The 17755-nt window shown below is 46.0% G+C and overlaps 1 protein-coding gene across 1 annotated transcript; it reads left to right on the top strand.

Annotated features, from left to right (window-relative positions):
• Positions 1–14744: 14744 nt before the first annotated feature.
• Positions 14745–17004, top strand: LOC103544218 (zinc finger protein 449-like). The gene is made up of 3 exons (XM_070603369.1): positions 14745–14750; positions 14882–14985; positions 15134–17004. Exons 1-3 carry the CDS (start codon positions 14745–14747, stop codon positions 15951–15953), a joined length of 930 nt encoding a protein of 309 aa, XP_070459470.1. The 3' UTR covers positions 15954–17004.
• The last annotated feature ends 751 nt before the right edge of the window (positions 17005–17755 follow it).

Genomic DNA, 17755 nt, shown 5'->3' with positions numbered 1-17755 from the left:
CCCCTGCTCCTTCCATAATGGAGCCTCCCGTGGCAGCAATCCCAGTCTCTAGGGGAGGGAGCGAAGTTCTGTCTTACCCCAGTCCAGCTCCTCAGAGGGGTCTCCAGCCTCTCCACCCTCCGTCATTTGGCTGCTGTGGGTCTCTGACGATTTCTGTGCTATTAGGATTTTTTTGTTGGAATGCGCTTGCGTCTTTTGGTTGTAATTTGAAGGGGAGAGAGTCCCGGGGAGCTCACTCTGCCATGATGCTGGCGTGTCCTCTCTTGTCTGATTTTTTTCTTAATTATTAGACTGAAGTTAAACATTAAAGTGTCTCAAGATAGCTCCATTGTAATTAATGGAGAATTTCCTCTATATAATAAGTAAGTAGTCTGAGAGTGTGTAAATACTTTATTTTCCTATGATCTTTCACCTAATGACTTTAGCATCCATCAGTGCTCTCTTCCTAAATAAATTATTGTAAGAATGGTTAAAAATGATGATGTTTCTAAGGAGGTCATTTTCTTCTCTTATCTGTTAGCTGTCATTATTTGCTCATCATGGTTTAAAATTTCTGTACTTCTCATGAACTCTTCAGCTTAGAGATTTGGGAGATTTTGCTGTTTTTTATTTGTTTGTTTTTTAGATTTTGATCATTTAAGTACTTTTGAATATGTCACTTTTTGCAAGCTAGGATATAGAATCAAACTGCAGCATCTAGTCCTCTATGGATCCAGACCAAGTCTTGCCATCTTCAGCAGAGTGACATCATGGCCAGGTGCTTATACTCTCTAAATAATAGCAAGATATTTACATTTTTCCTCAGGAAATAACCAAAAGTCTAGTCATTAAAAGCATGATACACAGAATGTCTTCATCTACAAATGACAGAATGATGCAAATTGTAGGTTGACTAACCTATTGGTGAACTAGATCAGAGGTGGATAAAGGAGAGTGTTTACACTTTGAACACTTGCTCTGAGGATTTAAAAAATTCCTGGTTACTGTCAGAAGAAAGCAAGTAAAAAATATTACAGATGCACTCACACTGATATTTGATTTTGCCAAAAGTCTTCCACTAGAACAGAAAGTTAGAGATGAGTGCCAGGGATAAGATACTTAGATATTTTCAAACTAAATTACTTATTATAAGAAATTTGACACACTGCATTCCTCCATTTACCACAATAACAAATTGACAAAGAGGGCTATTTAAAAGAAATGCTCAACTCTGAAAAGGGTGGTGGCAGCAACACTTCCCACTATAGAATACCCTCCCATTTTCCCATACAAGCAACACTGCTACTCTCCCATGATATATGTTCAAATGGAAAAGCTTGTCAGGAGCTTTTCCCAGAGCCAGGAGGTAGCTTTTGCTAGGAGGTGAAAAATGGCAGTGGGCATTTTCAGGGCTGGACAGGATAAGCTGCCTGCTTAGCAGCTGCATCCACAAGTTGATTTCCTTTAGCTTCCAAAGTGGTCAGATTTGGAATGCCCTGGTATTTTAATAATTGCCAATTGTTTTGGCAGTGGTATAGCATTTAATAATTCTGCACCTTCTTTTCCATTTTTTATAGGTTGCCCTGAAGAGATTTAAAAACCCTGATGTTTCCATAGCATTCCAAAATCGTATGCCACTCCAAAAGCATAATGGCTGCCAGTATAAATATTTGCCACCTAGTCTTTAGCCAATTGACAAACGTGAGCTAAAGCAATTAATTCAGCTTGCTGTGCTGACTTTATTTCTGGTAAATAAGGACTCTGAATTACGTCCACTGAAGATGTTATTGTATATCCTGCCCAGTAATGTCCTTGCTCATCCTTTAAGTAAGACCCATCTGTAAACCAAATTAGATCAGTGTTATCAATAAGAGTCTCTTGTAAGTCATTCCTAGGAGGAAGAAGGTAATCTGTTATGAAAATACAGTTGTGGTCTTTTCCCTCCTGTGGTGCTGGAAGCAAAGTTGCAGGATTAAGATTAATACATTGGGCTAAGGTGCAGAAAGCAACAGAAGTTCATAAGAGGCTAATCAGCTTACAGAGTAATGCTGAGTGTGAGTAGAAGAGATTCAACTGAGTGTGGGACATAAATATTCAAAGGAGACCCCTGCCACCATTTCTTCAGTAGCTTTATACAAGACAGCTGTTGCTGAGATAGCCCTCATACATGGTGGAAGTCCTTTTGCTACTGAATTTAATTGCTGACTATAACATCTTATAGGTTGATGTTCATCACCACGTTTTTGAGTTTAAAAAACCTGAAGCCTTTCCTTTATCTTTGTGCAGAACGAAGAAAGATGGCCAGCTGTAATTAGAGTGTCCTAAAGCTGGTACCTGAGCCAAGATGGACTTTAAGTTACTTACTGCCTTCTCTCTTTCTGTCATCCATTCAATCAGGTCAGGCTGGTCAGACTTGAGTAATGCATGTAAAGTTTGATAAGTGGAAAGTTAGGCACCCATTTCGTGCAAAATTTAGTTAGTCCTAGAAAGCCCCTCAATTGTTTTTTTGTTTGAGGGAAAGAAAAAGCCAAAATTCCTCTAATCCATGCAGAATCAATCAACAGTCCATCTTTAGATATTATGTGCCTTAGATATTTCACAAAAGGCAACCAAAATTGTAGTTTATCCTTGGATACTTTATGTCCCTTAGATGCCAGTTGTTGTAGCAGATAGGTTGTATCACTTTGAGAGTCTAATTAAGTTTTTGAGCACAAGAGCAAGTCATCTACATATTGAATTAAAGAAGAGTCATTATGAAAATCTACATTAGTTAAATCAGCCTTGAGTATTTGAGAAAAGTAAGTAGGGCTTTCAGTATAGCCCTGTGGTGTAACTGTCCAGGTATACTGGTGATCTTCCCACATAAAGGCAGAGAGATATTAACTGTCTTTTTCTACTGGAATGCTAAAGAAGGTGCTGCATAAGTCAATTACTGAAGAATAGCAGCTGTTAGTTGGAATGACTGAGAGAAGAGTATGTGGATTTGGGACCACAAGATGTCGAGGAATCACAATATTATTTATAGCTTTCAGATCTTGAACAAATCTCCAGACTTTTCCATTAATTTTTTTTTACTGCTAAAATAGCTATATTACATGGACTGGTACAAGGAATTACAAGTATCCTCTCAAGAAATTCTTGAACAATAGGTCTTATCCCATTTAATGTCTCTGGTTTAAGTGGATATTGCTGAATATTAGGTAGAGGCTTAGAGTTGTCAACAGTCACCTTAATAAGAGTAGCCAATTTAATCTTTTCAATATTTGAAGAAGGTGATGACAAAAGTTCTTTAGGCACTTGCAATAACAGGTCATCAAATTTTTCTTGGTCTCTTTGAGTCACTGAGTTTATACCCATCAGTTTTTCAGTAATTAAATTTTGGTCAGCATCCAAAGTTTCTAAATCTAGAAGCATTTCACCCTTTCGTGAAAAGGCAATATGAGCATTATTTGCTTCTAGGAGGTCTTGTGCAATCCAACAAATTGGAGCACACTTTACCAGGAGAAACATGTTTCCTTGTGATGGTTCCTAATTGAAAGGTTATTGGCTCAGATTTAAAGACTTGCATTGGTAAATTAGAAACCCCTACCACTTGAGGCGATTGTGTACTCCAAGGGAGAGGGAAACCAACAAGGGTAGGGTTAAGAACTGATAATGTAGCCCTGTGATCTAGAAGGGCATTTGAAGTTTCCCCTCTGATAGTTATTTCAATTTTCCCTAAGGTATTAGTGAGGAGGAGGAGAAATTCCCTCTCCTAATCTTTGAAGCATCCCTATTCCTTTTTAACTTTGCTTATTCGAAATCCCATTTAAGCTTATAGCAATTGAGTTAGAAATGACCAGGCTTTTTTTTTTTAAGAAGATTGGCCCTGAGCAAACATCTCTTGCCAATCTTCCTCTTTTTTTCCTCCCTAAAGTCCCAGTACATAGATACATATTCTAGTTGTAAGTCCTTCTAGTTCTTCTATGTGGGATGCCACCACAGCATGGCTTGATGAGTGAGTGGTGTGTAGGTCCGCACCCAGGATCTGAACCAGTGAACCCTGGGCTGCCAAAGCAAAGTGTAGGAACTTAACCACTATGCCACCAGGCTGGTCCCTGACCAGGCTTTTTGCAATAGAAACAAGTGTGGTCATTTCACTTCTAGTCAGATTTGAAAAAAGCATCTTAATTGAGCCAATAAGCTGTTGCAGTTGTACACTCATAATCATAGTAGCTCTCTCTTTTTCTTTCTTTTGTAAGGTTTTAGAGAGTTTATTCACAATAGCGACAAGTGCACTAGTGTGTAATGCATCCCAATTCAATACATGTCTTTTGATTAGCCTTGCTAATTTTTCACCTAATCTTTCCAAAAAGATAGGATTTAAAATTGGATCATTTTGATGATGCATAACACTCTCAGGAGCCATCCCAGAATATTGTTTGCAGGTTTTTTTCAAGTTTTTCAAAATAATCAAACATAGTTTCTCCAGGCCTCTGTTTATATTGACGGACCTTGGTCGATCTATTTTCTTAGGAAAAATTCTGGGAGTGGCTTGGTACAAGTTAAGAGCAATTTCCCTGCACTTCTGAAGGTCAGCAAACTCACGTTTATGAAAATCTTCCATGGGTGCTTTCCAATTTGCCTTCTTTAGCCAATCTTTAGTTTTACTTTTGGATACTAGCAAATGCACAAGCTGATATAAATCTGAGTATCCTGGTTCACATGTTTTAACAGTTGGATCAAATACCCAAGTAAACCCTAAGGGATCTTGTAAAGGGTCTGGGAAATATTTAGTTAAATTCTTAAGTTCAGTTCTAGTCCAGGGAGTATAGACAAGTGTAGGCTCACCTCTCCCAGTAGGTTTCTCTTTAAAAGGATCTGCAGTGGCCTTAGGACTTCCAGTATTTGTTTCCTGAGATTTACTTTCAGTATTGGTTCCCTGGGATTTACTTACTGTTTTCTCTAAGAGTAGAGGAGGAGGCAAAGTAGACAAGCTGGGGCACAGAAGTTCAGAAAGTGAAGGATACAAAGGTGCCGAAGAAGGAGGTAGGGGAGGAGGTGCTGAAGGAGAAGAAAGAGGTGGAGGGGGAGGCGATGAGCTCTGAGATACTGAAAGTGGTGGCAGAGGTGGTGGAAAATGTGAGGGAGGCAGGGCATCCTATGAATTTTTCTTTTTCTCTAATTTAGCCACAGTCTCTACCAAATTTTGGTTAGTTTCCTGTAAATATGTCATTTTGTCATTACTATACTTTGAAGCTTGTAAATACCAATTATAATACGCTTCTCATTATATTTGTTTAATTTCATAGCCATCTTTTTCCAATTGTGTGTGCAAGTAAACTAATTTTGATAGGTCGAATGTTCCCCGTTTTGGCCATTTATGACTCAAGTCATCTTTGGTTAAGCCTTCTCATTTTGTTAGGTGCTTGCAAGTATTGGTTCCATGTATTGTACATGAAGCCAGCCAGAGTTCCAGTGGGTGGCTGTCTGTCCAGGAGCTGGCTGGCTTTAGAATCATGGTTTCCCATTTTCTTTTAGTTTCGTTTTTCTCTAAAGTCTGAACAATTTCTAAGAACAATGTAGTGGGTCAGAAGTGTGCTGCTTCCTAAAAGGTCATGAACTCTCTCTTACATGTCTTGGTTTCTCTCGCCAGTAGTCTAAGATTACTACGAGGGCTCGGAGTGGTGGACGGCCAATCCTTATGTGTGCACCTCTGCATAAACCTTTATTTAAAGTGAACGATCATGATGGAATTCCCTATCAGACCACTGCATGTCATGAGGCTCAACCTCAGACACTTCCACTAGGTTCTCAGTCGCCTGAGAATGCCTTATGACTGGAAGGAACTGGTATCCCTTCTCTTCAGAGCTGAACAAATTCAGTCTCTCATTTTACTATCAAACAGTTTGTTCAGACTTTATACGCACAATTCCTTTCCAATTAAAGCCAAATTAAAAAGACAGCCAGCCCAGTTCACTCCAAAGTTTCCCCTAGGCCCCCTTACCTAGGAAATTTCCTCTTAGGTTTCTCTTGCCTAGGAAATGCTCCCTAGGTTCTGTTTGCTTAGGAAATGCCCCCCTAGCTTCCTCTTACCTAGGAAATGTACCAGTATTCCGTTCAGACACCTAGCCTTAAGACCTGAAACAGCTCAAATAAATATCAGGACAGTCAACTTAAGCAGGGAGGTCCGGATTTCAGAAGAACTCACTGAGGCACCTGAAGAGTGCAGTGAAGCTGGCGGGACTCAGTGGGCCTGGACTGGCACCAAGCACCAATTCAAAGTAAATTCCAGGTGGTCTCAGGTGGGTCTCTCTGAAATACTGACAACTACACCAAGAAATGTCAACACAAATAATCAATAACCAATCTATAGATAAGAAAGATAGAGTGATATTTATTGATATCTATTGAACCAATGCTGAGGACTATCCTGAAAGTGTTCTCTTTCCCAGGGAAGAAAGCACTCTGGAGAAGCATGGCTATATACCATTTCAGAACAAAGATCATAATTGAGCAGGACAGGAACACAATTTTTTTCCCACAGTCACAAAGAGATGGTTTGCTACACTTTAGTACATACACAGCAGGTCAACTTGGCTTTGGCTTTCTGGGAAGAAAAGCTTATCTTCAAAGAAATACTGGTATTGGTACCAGAGAAAGGGAAACATTCGTCCCTATCTTTAAAGAGTGCATTCTTTGCTTTGGGAAAATGTCTGAGGCAGATGTACAATGCATATTTGGCAGGGCATAAGTCAGGCTGCTCTGGGAAAAACAAGTTTTAGGCCAAATCAGGATTAACCAGAATGGCTTCCCCATATGAGTCAACAAATGAGAACTTTTTAGTTTTATTATTTTTATCAAGTTATTTGCCCAGAGCCAGAATTCAAATCTGGATCAATCAAACTCCTGATCCCTTTCTACTCACCCTTAGACCAGACTGCCTCCCTGTGAGAGACTAATACGTTATTTTATTATTAGTCAGGAACCATGGGTGTCACTTTTTCTGCTGATCTGTGAGGCTCAAAAAGGACTGTGCTGACCATCCTATAGGTCAGTTACTGAGTTCCGATGCCTGGATGGACAAAAAACCTTGTGTGTGACTGGCCAGGAATCAAGGCGTCTACGAGCTCTGGTTGGTTGAACCTACCCACTGTTCAATTGGCCCATGTGTTTTACATTTCATAGAGGACTCTATCCTTTTGGTTTTTTGTAATAGCTGTCAATACTGAGTTCACTGGAGTGTGTTAATACAATGATATCCAAGCCTACCATATTTTATGAAAATGGATGGACCCCACGGGGTATTTACAGTACAAACAGCAGATGTGTGAAATTCTCAGGTTGAACCAGAAAGATGTTTATTGGGCTCTCGCCAAGGCCAGCAAGCACTGTAAGGACCCTGAAGGCAGCTGACTCACAGCCAGCCTCTGGTCGCTGAGACAAATGAGTGTATGGAACAATGATGGGGCCATGGGATAAAAGTTACACACGGAACTGTGGGTTCCTGGAGCTGCTGACCTGGTATTAATAGGCCAAGCAAATCTTCTTAGTGATGCCTAAAGCACCTGTGAGATAATCTAAGATGATCAGGAAGAAAGCAGAACTTTCCAGTCTAAAGCAGGATATATTGAAATAGCAGAAATAATTTTTGAAACTGGAGCAGTTAAGATCCAGGGAACTTTATTCATTTAGAGACAAAACTAACATACCATAAACATCACTCTTAAAGATGTAAAATTTTGTGATTTTTTAGTATATTCATAAAGCTCTACAACCAACATCACTACATATTCCAGGACTTTTTTTATCACTTGCAAAAAGAAAACAGACTCCCATTAGAAATCATCACCTTTATCCCCAACACCAGCAGCCACGGTAACCACTAGTCTCAGTTCTGGCTCTATGGATTTGCTTATTCTTGACATTTCATATCCATGGAGTCATACGGTGTTTAGTACTTTGTGACTGGCTTCTTTTAGGTAGCATAATGTTTTCAAGATTCATCTAGGTTGTAGAATGTATCAGTGCTTCTTGTGTACGACTGATACTCCTCCGTTATATGGATATACAACATTTGTTTATCCAGCAATCAATTGATGGACATATGTGTTGTTTCCTTTGTTTGGCTATTATGAATAAACATGGAATGAATATTTGTGTGCAATTGCTTACGTGGACATATGTTTCTAAGTGTTTTGGATATATACTAATGGGTGGAATTGCTGGGGCATATGGCAACTTATTTGGGTTTAAACGGTTGAGACATTTTAATAATTTTATCATTCTATCTGACCCACTATTTCTACCAAGTTTGAGGTCTCTCATGTCTCATAAGGCATCAACTCCCAAAGAGCGAAGAATGCATATTTCGCAGCCACAGTTGACCAGTCAGATCCCCAGGAACACATACTAAAATGCCCTTATTGGAGCCCAAAACAGAGCCAACGCCTCAGGGTGTCGAGGTGTGGCGCAGAAATCTAAATTTTTAACAAGCTCTCCCAAGAAAGTCTCCCCTCACAGAAGGCAGGGAATCCTGACCTGGGTTTTAGGAGATCAACAAGAGATGCACCCACCCCCTGCACCTCTTGGCCTCAGGCTGAAACTGTACTTGGAGCAGGACCCTGCGGGTCTCGCCTTGCTGAGGTCAAGGCGATTCCGGACCTCAGTTCCAGAACTGAGCTCGGAGGCGGTGGGTGGTGAGTCTGCGCGTCGGGGGGCACCGAGGCCCCTGGGCGCGGGCAGCGGGGCTCCCTGGGACGGGCCACCTCCAGCGCTGACCGTGCGGCGAGCGGGATAGGAGCCCGGCGGGGGCCGCTGTCGGTCCCTGGGGCGGGGGCGCGGGCGGAGGGGCTCCAGCCGTGGCCAGGGTCGTGGGAACTGGCCGCCTCCATCGGTGATCAAGCAGCAGGCGCAGGGAGGACAGATGCGCGCTGAGCCTGGTCCTTTCGCGGGCGCGGGAATGGAGGGAGCGCGGTCCGGGTGCATCCAAGAGCCCCGCGCGCAGGCAGGGGCGCCCTTCGTACCCGAAGCCACCGCAACTGGCCGCCTGCTGCCCTGATGCGGGCTGCCTGCGCGAGCGGGAGCAACCGGCAGCGCGTCTGTCCCTCCAAGGGGCGCGGGCGCGGGGAGGAACGACGGGCAGCAGGCCAATGTCCGTCCCGGGCCCCCGCTGCTTCTCCCTGCGACCCAGCCAGGCCTTCCCGGGGTCACCGGGACCTGGGAGCAGCCCCTCGGGCGGACTATCTTCACCCAGGGGCGCGATGGGGCCGCACCCGCACCCCTGGCATCCGATTTCACACTGTCTTTGAGAGCTTTCAGGGGCTCGTCCCCCTTGCCTCTCCCCGAGTGCCCTCTTTTCACACAGCTCCTTATCCACGGGCCCTGGGAGCGCGGCTTCATTCAGGACGGTTTGGGGAGAAGCCACCAGCCCGGGGTGGAGTGAAGTTTTCATCTGGAAGGGCCCACGGAGGGAAACCCGGAGGATCAGGTCGACTCCCCGGGAGGCGTGGTGGAAGGGTGGGGTCAGTGGGGGGAGGGCTGCCCAGCTGTGAGGCAGGAGGGGTTAAGGGAGGGTGACAGGCAAAAGCCACACGGTTCCTGGCTGCCCTCCAGCGACGGTCAGCTGCCTGGGAGGGGGGAAGAGAAGCTGCCTAGGAATGAGTCCCCAGGAGCAATGACCTTTCTTGAGCGCTTCCTCCGTGCCAGGCACACTGCTGTCCTCTCTCCAGACGATGGGCTGCGCCACAGGAAATTTTGTGAAATAGATGCTATGATTATTCTCATGTGACGGACAGAAGCCCTGGGTGTCAGGGTCACACAGCTAGCAGGTTACCACACCTCCATTGGTCTGCAGCTAAAGTCCTGGCTACCGTAAAGAGAAAGGGTGGTAGGGGGACAGTGTCCATTTGGGATGACTCAATGGGAAGCGTCCTGAGTATTTTTTTCTTGATCCCCCCCGCCCCCAGGAAAGTGGACAGGAACATGAGCCGGGTGGACAAATACAGGGAGAGAGGCCCCATAGCATGTAGGCAGGGCCTCGTCTGGAGACATGTCTGTGACTGGCTCTGTGACCTCAGAGATTGTGCTAAGAACGCTTGGATGTTTGTAGACATGGGCATGGCAGGAATCTATGGAGTCTGGCCTTGTCACCACGTCCCTCTGGCATTTGCTCTGTGACCTGGGACAAGTGAGCCAGTCCTCCTAAGCCTCACCCCTCTGCGCCCTCCTCTGTATTCCGGGCATGATGCTAGTGCCCACCTCCTACCACGGGGCGAGGGCTCCATGAACTAGTGGACGAGGAGGCTTAGAGCAGCGCCTGCTCCCGGCCTGATGAACCTGAGAAGTGTCCTTCGTTACTGACGCAGACCACATTCCTGGTGGCCCGCCCTGCTGCCGCGGATTTTTCTCCTGAGAAAGCCCCTTGGGAGGCTACAGCAGGATGAGGGGCACGGTGATGTCGGCTGAACTGCGCACACCTCGAGGGGAGAACAAGGAGGGGTTGAGGATTTGCGCCTTTGCCAGGCGTGGCTCTGGCTGAGGGGCCGTGGGTGAAGGAGACTCAGGGTTCCTGAAGGCTGGATGGACGTCCAGGCTTATTCACCGGGGTTATGAGTGTTGCTGCTCCGCTTCTTCTGCGCCTGCCTGTATTCAGAAACACAGGCCAGCCCGGCTTAGACTGGGCGTGGGGCTGCGGGCCTGCCCAGCGTTCTGGGTCCTCCTTAGGGGCGGGGCTTCTCAGCCCTGCTGGGTCGGGGGGTGGGGGGGTGGGGGGGGGTAAGTTCTAGAGCAGAGCTGCCCACAGAACCCTCTGCCCTGCGGGCTGTCGAGCGCTGGAAACGTGCGTAGGAGCGGAATTTTTATTTTAACCAGGTCCACGTGGGTCTAGTGGCTACCATATTGGACAGCGCAGTGCTGGAGGGTCCGTGGATGGGCTTGGACATTTTCTGAATCTTTTGGTTTTTCCAGGAAGGGCGTCCACGGCTTTGATCAGACTCTCAAACCCCTCACCAACTTGACAATCTGCAGCTTTAGGGCTTTGGTGAAAAGTGAGCAATTGAGAGAGCTACGTATGCCCTCTGGTAACCACTGCTGCCTCTCCTCTCTCCTTTTGCCCTGTCCTCTGCTGTAGGTGGCTCCCTGCCCCACAATTACACAAAGAAACCAGTTGCAATCTGAGACTTCAGGCTCGGGATAAGGTGTACACTGCTGGAAGGGGCGATGGCGGTGGCCCTGGGGTGTGCCATCCAGGCCTCCCTGAATCAGGGCTCGGTGTTTCAAGAGTATGATACTGACTGTGAAGTCTTCCGCCAGCGCTTCCGGCAGTTCCAGTACAAAGAAGCAGCCGGGCCCCACGAAGCTTTCAACAAACTCTGGGAGCTCTGCTGTCAGTGGCTGAAGCCAAAGATGCGTTCGAAGGAGCAAATCCTGGAGCTGCTAGTGTTGGAGCAATTCCTAACCATTCTGCCCATGGAGATAGAGACCTGGGTGAGGCCATTCGGCCTACAAAATAAAGAAATCATTTTGGCACTGGTAGAATTCTTACAGACAGAACCTGAGATACAAGAGGAGCAGGTAAGAAAAGAGTTTGGGATCTTGGTAGTTAGACCAAAAGACGCAGCAGAGGCCGCTGGGCCTAGATCTGTGCTTGTCTGTGTCATTCTTCAGCCCCAAGGTTTCTCCACAGCCAGTGGATTTAACAAGGGAGAGAGAGAATGAATTAAACAAGCAAAATATTCCAATTAGGACGAGAGGAAACTGCCCCTTTCTGATCACTGTTTAAAGTGATATAATATGCTTTGTCCTACTGACTGGGCGGTCCCATACCTACCGCCTGGTCACCAAAACCCCATCCTCCTTACCACTTGTAGAGGGTCTGAGGGATCTGGGGGCTGATCAAGGGAAAAGATATGACCAGGAGGTGGCAGTAGCACGCACAAGCTTTGTTGGGCAACTCGTTGTCAGGTTTGCTTGTAGGGGACTCCCCAGGGAGTGAAGGCTCAGAGGGCTTTACCTGTCTAGGTGGTGTCGCAGCCCAGTAGCATGCCAGGGAGGCTATGGGTTAGAGAATTCCAAAGGGCAGCAGTGGTTGGGGGACATATAACCACAAGGCTCCATCTTTTCAATGGCTAGCAGGTGTGGGGTGCAGTTTTCTGGGATTTGCAAAGCAGGTGGGCTCTAAATGGATAAAAAGCTGCTTCTGGGGGCTAGCTTTTAAATAATGGGATGTGTGAAAATTGAGTTTGGCACTGGCTGGCTTCTGAGCTAGGAAGTCTCGCCTGCAATGAAGAAATGAACAACCTACGGGCCAAAACAAAGAGGGCTTGTTCATACGCTTAGGCTCATTTCTAGAACAACCTCTCTGGTGGTTGCTGTGGCAACAGACTGGCTGTTGTTGAGGGTACAGAGAAGAGTCCTGCCAACAGAGGCAGGCCTAGAGGCATGACTTCTGGCTGCCATTCAGCGTTGACCAAAACCCTGGAGCCAAGCTATAAAACACACAGCGAGCATCCTTCTATGAGCATGCGTGAGCAGGACACGTTTCTAGAACAGGAATGATTGGTTAGTGGGCTTGTGCATTAAAAACTTTAATAGCTATGGTCCACTGTCCTCCAAAATTATTGTACCAGTTTACCTTCCCACCACAGCTTATGAAAGTGATCGTTTCTTCTCCCCTTCACTCACCCTGGGTACCTTAAATGGCTTACGCTTTGACTTGTGATGAGCGCCATGGCTGTTTTCCCCATGTTGGCAGACAGAAGGAGGGCTGCTATCTGGGAAGACCTTTTTCATAAGCGTCAAGTTCATTCAGCATTGATGAAGCTGTTTTCTGGAATGTGTAAGAGTAGAGATGGGAAGTGAGGTCAGGAGGGTGGGAGATGGGGCAAAGGGGAATGGTTAGAGGCCTTAGCTGACATGGGCCGTGAGCATAGGTTGGGGAATGCCAACTGGTCATAGTGCTAGGAGCAGGGCTTTGAGAGTCCAGGAGCAGAGGCCAAGTGCACTGAGGCACAAGGATCTGAGCGTTACACAGGACAACGGGGTGGGTGGGGGTGGTAGATGGGAAGTGTGTGACGTTAACATCCAGGAGGAAGCTCAAGTTTGGGCCAGCCTCTTTGAAAGCGGGCACCAAGGGGCACTATGCCAGGCTGGGGAACTGAGGTGGAAGTTCTCAGGCCTTTGATTTGGTGCTGCACAGAAAGGAGCAGCTGGACTGATGGCAAGTCCACGAGACACAGCTGCCTAGTAACGATACTCCTGGCCTTCGTTCTTGTGGGTGACTGATTCTGCCTCCCGGGCCGCTCTCAGTCCTTGACTACTCATGTCTTTAGCTCTCTTCCCCCCAAGGAGCAGGTGTCTGGGGTGGTTTCAGAGTGACCCCAAGGAAATCTGCAGCCTTCAGAGTTTCCAGTCTACAATCTACATACAGGATGGGAACCGCCATATGAACACTTCCTGCCGTTCTGGACTGTTTTCCTTGTCTCTCTTGTGGGGTTGTCCTGGGCCTTCTGGATTCTTCCTCCCTAAGGCTGTGCCACTCCCCATCCCTCACCCTTCGGTTGGCTCCACTTGAACTTGATAACAGCTTTCCTTGGATCCAGGACCTCCAGTTTATTTGACTTTGGTCTCATTACCCTCTCATCCCAACCTTAGCTTTGAAACCCAAGCATAAACAAAATGGGAATTTAAACAGCTTTTTATTCTAAATTCTGTTTGTCTGAAAATATATGGCCGTTTATCCATCAAAATAAGAAATAAGGTATTTTAGTCAATTTCCTGTGCCTTGATATAATTTTCTGAAATGTAAATTTTCCTTCGAATTAACATTAGCCAAACTAACTTGCTAATGTCATGTTACTTAATGCTAATATTTAAACATCATCCTGCATTTCTATCTCAAATGAGCCACTTCCAACCCACGTTTTCCGGCAGATCCATCAACTTGGCCAGAGCTGAGGAAGGGACAGGGAAAGAGGATGTAAATTACACGGGGTCTTACTGAGGAGAGGGGTGGTAGGACACAGGGTGACAGGGAGTGTGGAAACTTCTCCTGGTTGTCCTTAGACTGGCCTTGAGAAGCACTGCTGGATGGCTGGTTGGGTTAATTTTGAGAGAATCCACTTCCAGCCTTCAGCTGAAACAGACATCTAGAGTTTGTTTTTTCTCAAGTTATTTTTGCTTGTTGCCAACCTAATTCCGTTACCATTCTAATTTGAATATGTCCAAGTGAAATTATTCCAGTAAGCAGTTTCCTATTTCCCCCGGGCCTCTCTCTTTCTTCACCTGGTGGTCAGTAAGAGGGTGTTTCTCAGTTTTCATGTGCCGGCACTTTAGGAAGATCGACTTCATGTTCTGGCTCTCACCTAAATAATTCCATTCTCAAGACCGATGTGGAACTCCTTCAGGGCATCGACTTCACCCCAGAATCGATGCACTCTCCTTCCATAGATCGGAAGAGAATAGCTTTGAACTGAGCACACTGGGATCCTCCCCCGCCCTCATTTGGTTTTGTTCTGATCCTGAAAACCAAACCAAAACAAACCACTTGTCAGAGGCTCCTGGTGAGGCAGTCCTAACCGAGAAGGAAGTAGGTAGGTACAGAGAGGCCATGTGTCCAGAAAAGTCACCTGGGGGGCCTTCTGAGTGGCATAGTGGTTAAGTTCGCGCACTCTTCTTCGGCCACCTGGGCTTCGCTGGTTCGGATCCCGGGCACGGACGCGGACCTACACCACTTGTCAAGCCACACTGTGGCAGACATCCCACATATTAAATAGAGGAGTGTGGGCATGGATGTTAGCTCAGGGCCAATCTTCCTCAAGAAATAAAAAAAAAATGCTGCCTGGACTCTGGAGAAGGAAACCTGTGAAGACTCAAACTGTCCTTCCCCCCATCTCTCCTATGGCCAGAACACCCACGATCAAAGGCTGAGCAGAGGTCCCCAGAAGAGCAGGGACAAGAGCCATGGGTGAAGACAATACAGGATCCCAAGGAAGTGAAGCAACAATTACTTGACCCCGAGATAGGTAGGTGAGAGTTCAGCGGATGCTCGGGAAGAAAGAAAAGAAAAATTCACCTCAATCCCAGGGTAAAGAGGTTTCGGATGCCCCTTGGGAGTTTCTGTCTTCCGGCTAGCTGTTGAGTTTAGCTCTTTTTAGTCCCTTTTGTCTCCATTCAGTGACATCTGCAATTTCTGGTCCTTCTCTCAAGTTTGCTGTTGGGAGAGAAAATATGTCAAGCAGAAACAGCTGGAGAGTGTGTGTCCATTTTCTGTTTCTTTAGATGGAAATGCACTGCTTGGTCCCAGTTTACCCGAATACTCTGAACAGCTAGAAAATCACTTGGGAAACCCTGCAGAGCATCTACCCAGAGACTGCACACTGCCTGTCCCTGAGCAGAAGCCTGCTCTAGGAGGGACAGCTGAGAGCGCCAACCAGGGAGACCCTCTCAGCCCCAGAGCCCAGGAGTCAAACCGTCCCGGAGAGAAACCACACCGATGCGCGCACTGTGGGAAACGTTTTGCTAACAAGAAGCTCCTTAATGGGCACCTGAAAATTCATTTGGGAGAGCTCCCTCACAAGTGCCTCGAATGTGGCAAAGGATTCCTTCGTAGGTCAGACCTCTCCAGGCATCCACGAATCCACACGGGGGAGACACCCTATGAATGTCCCGTGTGTAACAAGCGATTCACCCAGGGCTCACACCTTAAATTGCACCAGAAAGCCTATTCTCAGCAAGAAACATACCGCTGCGCGGAGTGTAGGAAGAGTTTTTGTAATCGAACAAGTTTTATAAGACACCTGAAAGCACACACAGGTGGAAAACCCCACAGGTGTCACAGTTGTGGGAAGAGTTTTAGTCGACAGACAGATCTTACTTTGCACCAGAGAACACACACTGAAGAGAGGCCGTTTATATGCGAGTATTGTGGGAAAAGCTATAGGCAGAGATCAAGCCTTGCTTTTCATTTAAGAATCCATGCAGAGCAGAGGCCGTAGAAGCGTAGTCATTGTCCTCCAAGCTTCATAAAGGATGCCGGCCTTCGGATGCACCAAGCCGCTCACTTCAGAGAAGAGCTCTCTGAGAGTTTGTTGAGGGAATCAGCTCCGACACAAATCAACACGAATTCCCAAAAGCCTCTGCCTACACTGGGCTGTCTGGGAAGAACATTTTGTTTGAGTTCATTCATTACAACAGCTGTATGTTTTACTGGTTTAAAACCCATCTTCCAAGGCCAGTAAATTCTAGAGTATTCACTGACTCTTGCCATCATTCTGGATTTCATTTTTTTTCTGTCTCGGCGAGCCTTACTTAATCATTACGATGGAAATGTCTTTGTCCCAAGCCGACTGCAGCACAGGTGTAAGTAAGAAGCATATAAATGCTGGCATTCCCTTCAGATCTCGGGTCAGTATCCCAGTCAACAGGGTTGTGCCCAGATGACCTGTATCTATGCGATACTGTATTCCCAAGGAAATGGGTGTGCTCTTCCTGTTTCGTTCCCACTGACTAGTTGTTGGAGCACCATGCAGATGCTGCCCCAATGGGGACAAGGAGCACTTCCCTTGACCCCCGCTTACACCACATGTCAGAATCACTGTCTCCTGTGCAGCCATTCCTATGCTTATACATCATTTGAGTGTTTAACACAGTCCATTTTTGAAATCTGGTGCATTTCAAAAAGATAGGGGCAAGGAAAGATGTCCAACTCATAAAGTACTATGAAGGGCAGAGAACAGTACCCACCACACAAGGACAAGCAAGAGTGAATGGAACATATTAACATGGAGGCCCTACCCAGAGTGAACTTCCATTAAATATGGTATTTTCTTTCTTTGTTCTTTGAAACGATGAAAGCATTGAAGACTTTGAACTTTGTCTAGCTTTGGTCACATTCCATGAATCTTATACAATGTTCTTATTTATGATTTTGCAATGGTTTGTTATTGAAGTTTTCATTTTATTTTTTCTCTGCCCCACAGTTGGACAATTTTGACATTTTCCTGTCATTTTTTGGTTATAATTCATTTTCATTAATAAATGAGGTTCATTCTATTTCTGCTCTGAAGTTCATTTAATTTTCCTTGAAGACTTATGTCCTAAGACCACAGAGAATAAAGGTTCCATTTGTAAGGTGCACAAATGTCTCTGGTAGTCTGGGGACTCAATGACTTTTGTGGCATTGGAAGTATCCCTGGTGCTCCTGAAGTGGCAGTGACACAGAGTAGGTTGACTTGCTCCCCATTCTGAATGCCTGCATCCGTGTACTCCCCATTCCCTTCTTAAGAGGTTTTTTGGACTCATCTTATGGATGTTATACAGCAATTGTGGGTAGGTGCCCCGCTGTCAAGGCTGGCAGTGAAAGCAGGAAGCCGAAGCGCCTAGGCGAGACCTAGTCTCCCCACACCCAGCTGAGAAAGCTCTCCCTTGAGATTCCGTAGTGGTCTGTACTCCTGAAAACAGAGAGAAGTTGCAATGGGCACTTTGAGGTTTCTGGAACAGGCCCTCTTGAATCAGCAGGGCTTGTTTCACAGCATGCTGAGGAGGTTGTCTAGGCCAAAATCAAGGTACTGTACGGGTGAATCAGCCCCCAAGTGGCTCGCCATCAGGTGGGGGAGGTGCAAATTACACTTTTCTCACTTGCACCTGCAGTTACCACGACATTCTGAAGAGAAACAGTCTTGGTCACCCCCAGGAAACTGTATGATCTTTCCTCTTGAAGCCCTCTCTCATTTCCAACCTTGTGATATGAGTTAAGTAATCACATAAATAACCAAAGCTCATCTTTAAGCCTGAGGCT

This window comes from Equus przewalskii, chromosome X (genome assembly GCF_037783145.1).
Source record: "Equus przewalskii isolate Varuska chromosome X, EquPr2, whole genome shotgun sequence".
Classification (NCBI taxonomy): Eukaryota; Metazoa; Chordata; class Mammalia; order Perissodactyla; family Equidae; genus Equus; species Equus przewalskii.
Note: the sequence above shows the minus strand (reverse complement) of the source record. Positions and strands in the feature narration are given on the sequence as shown.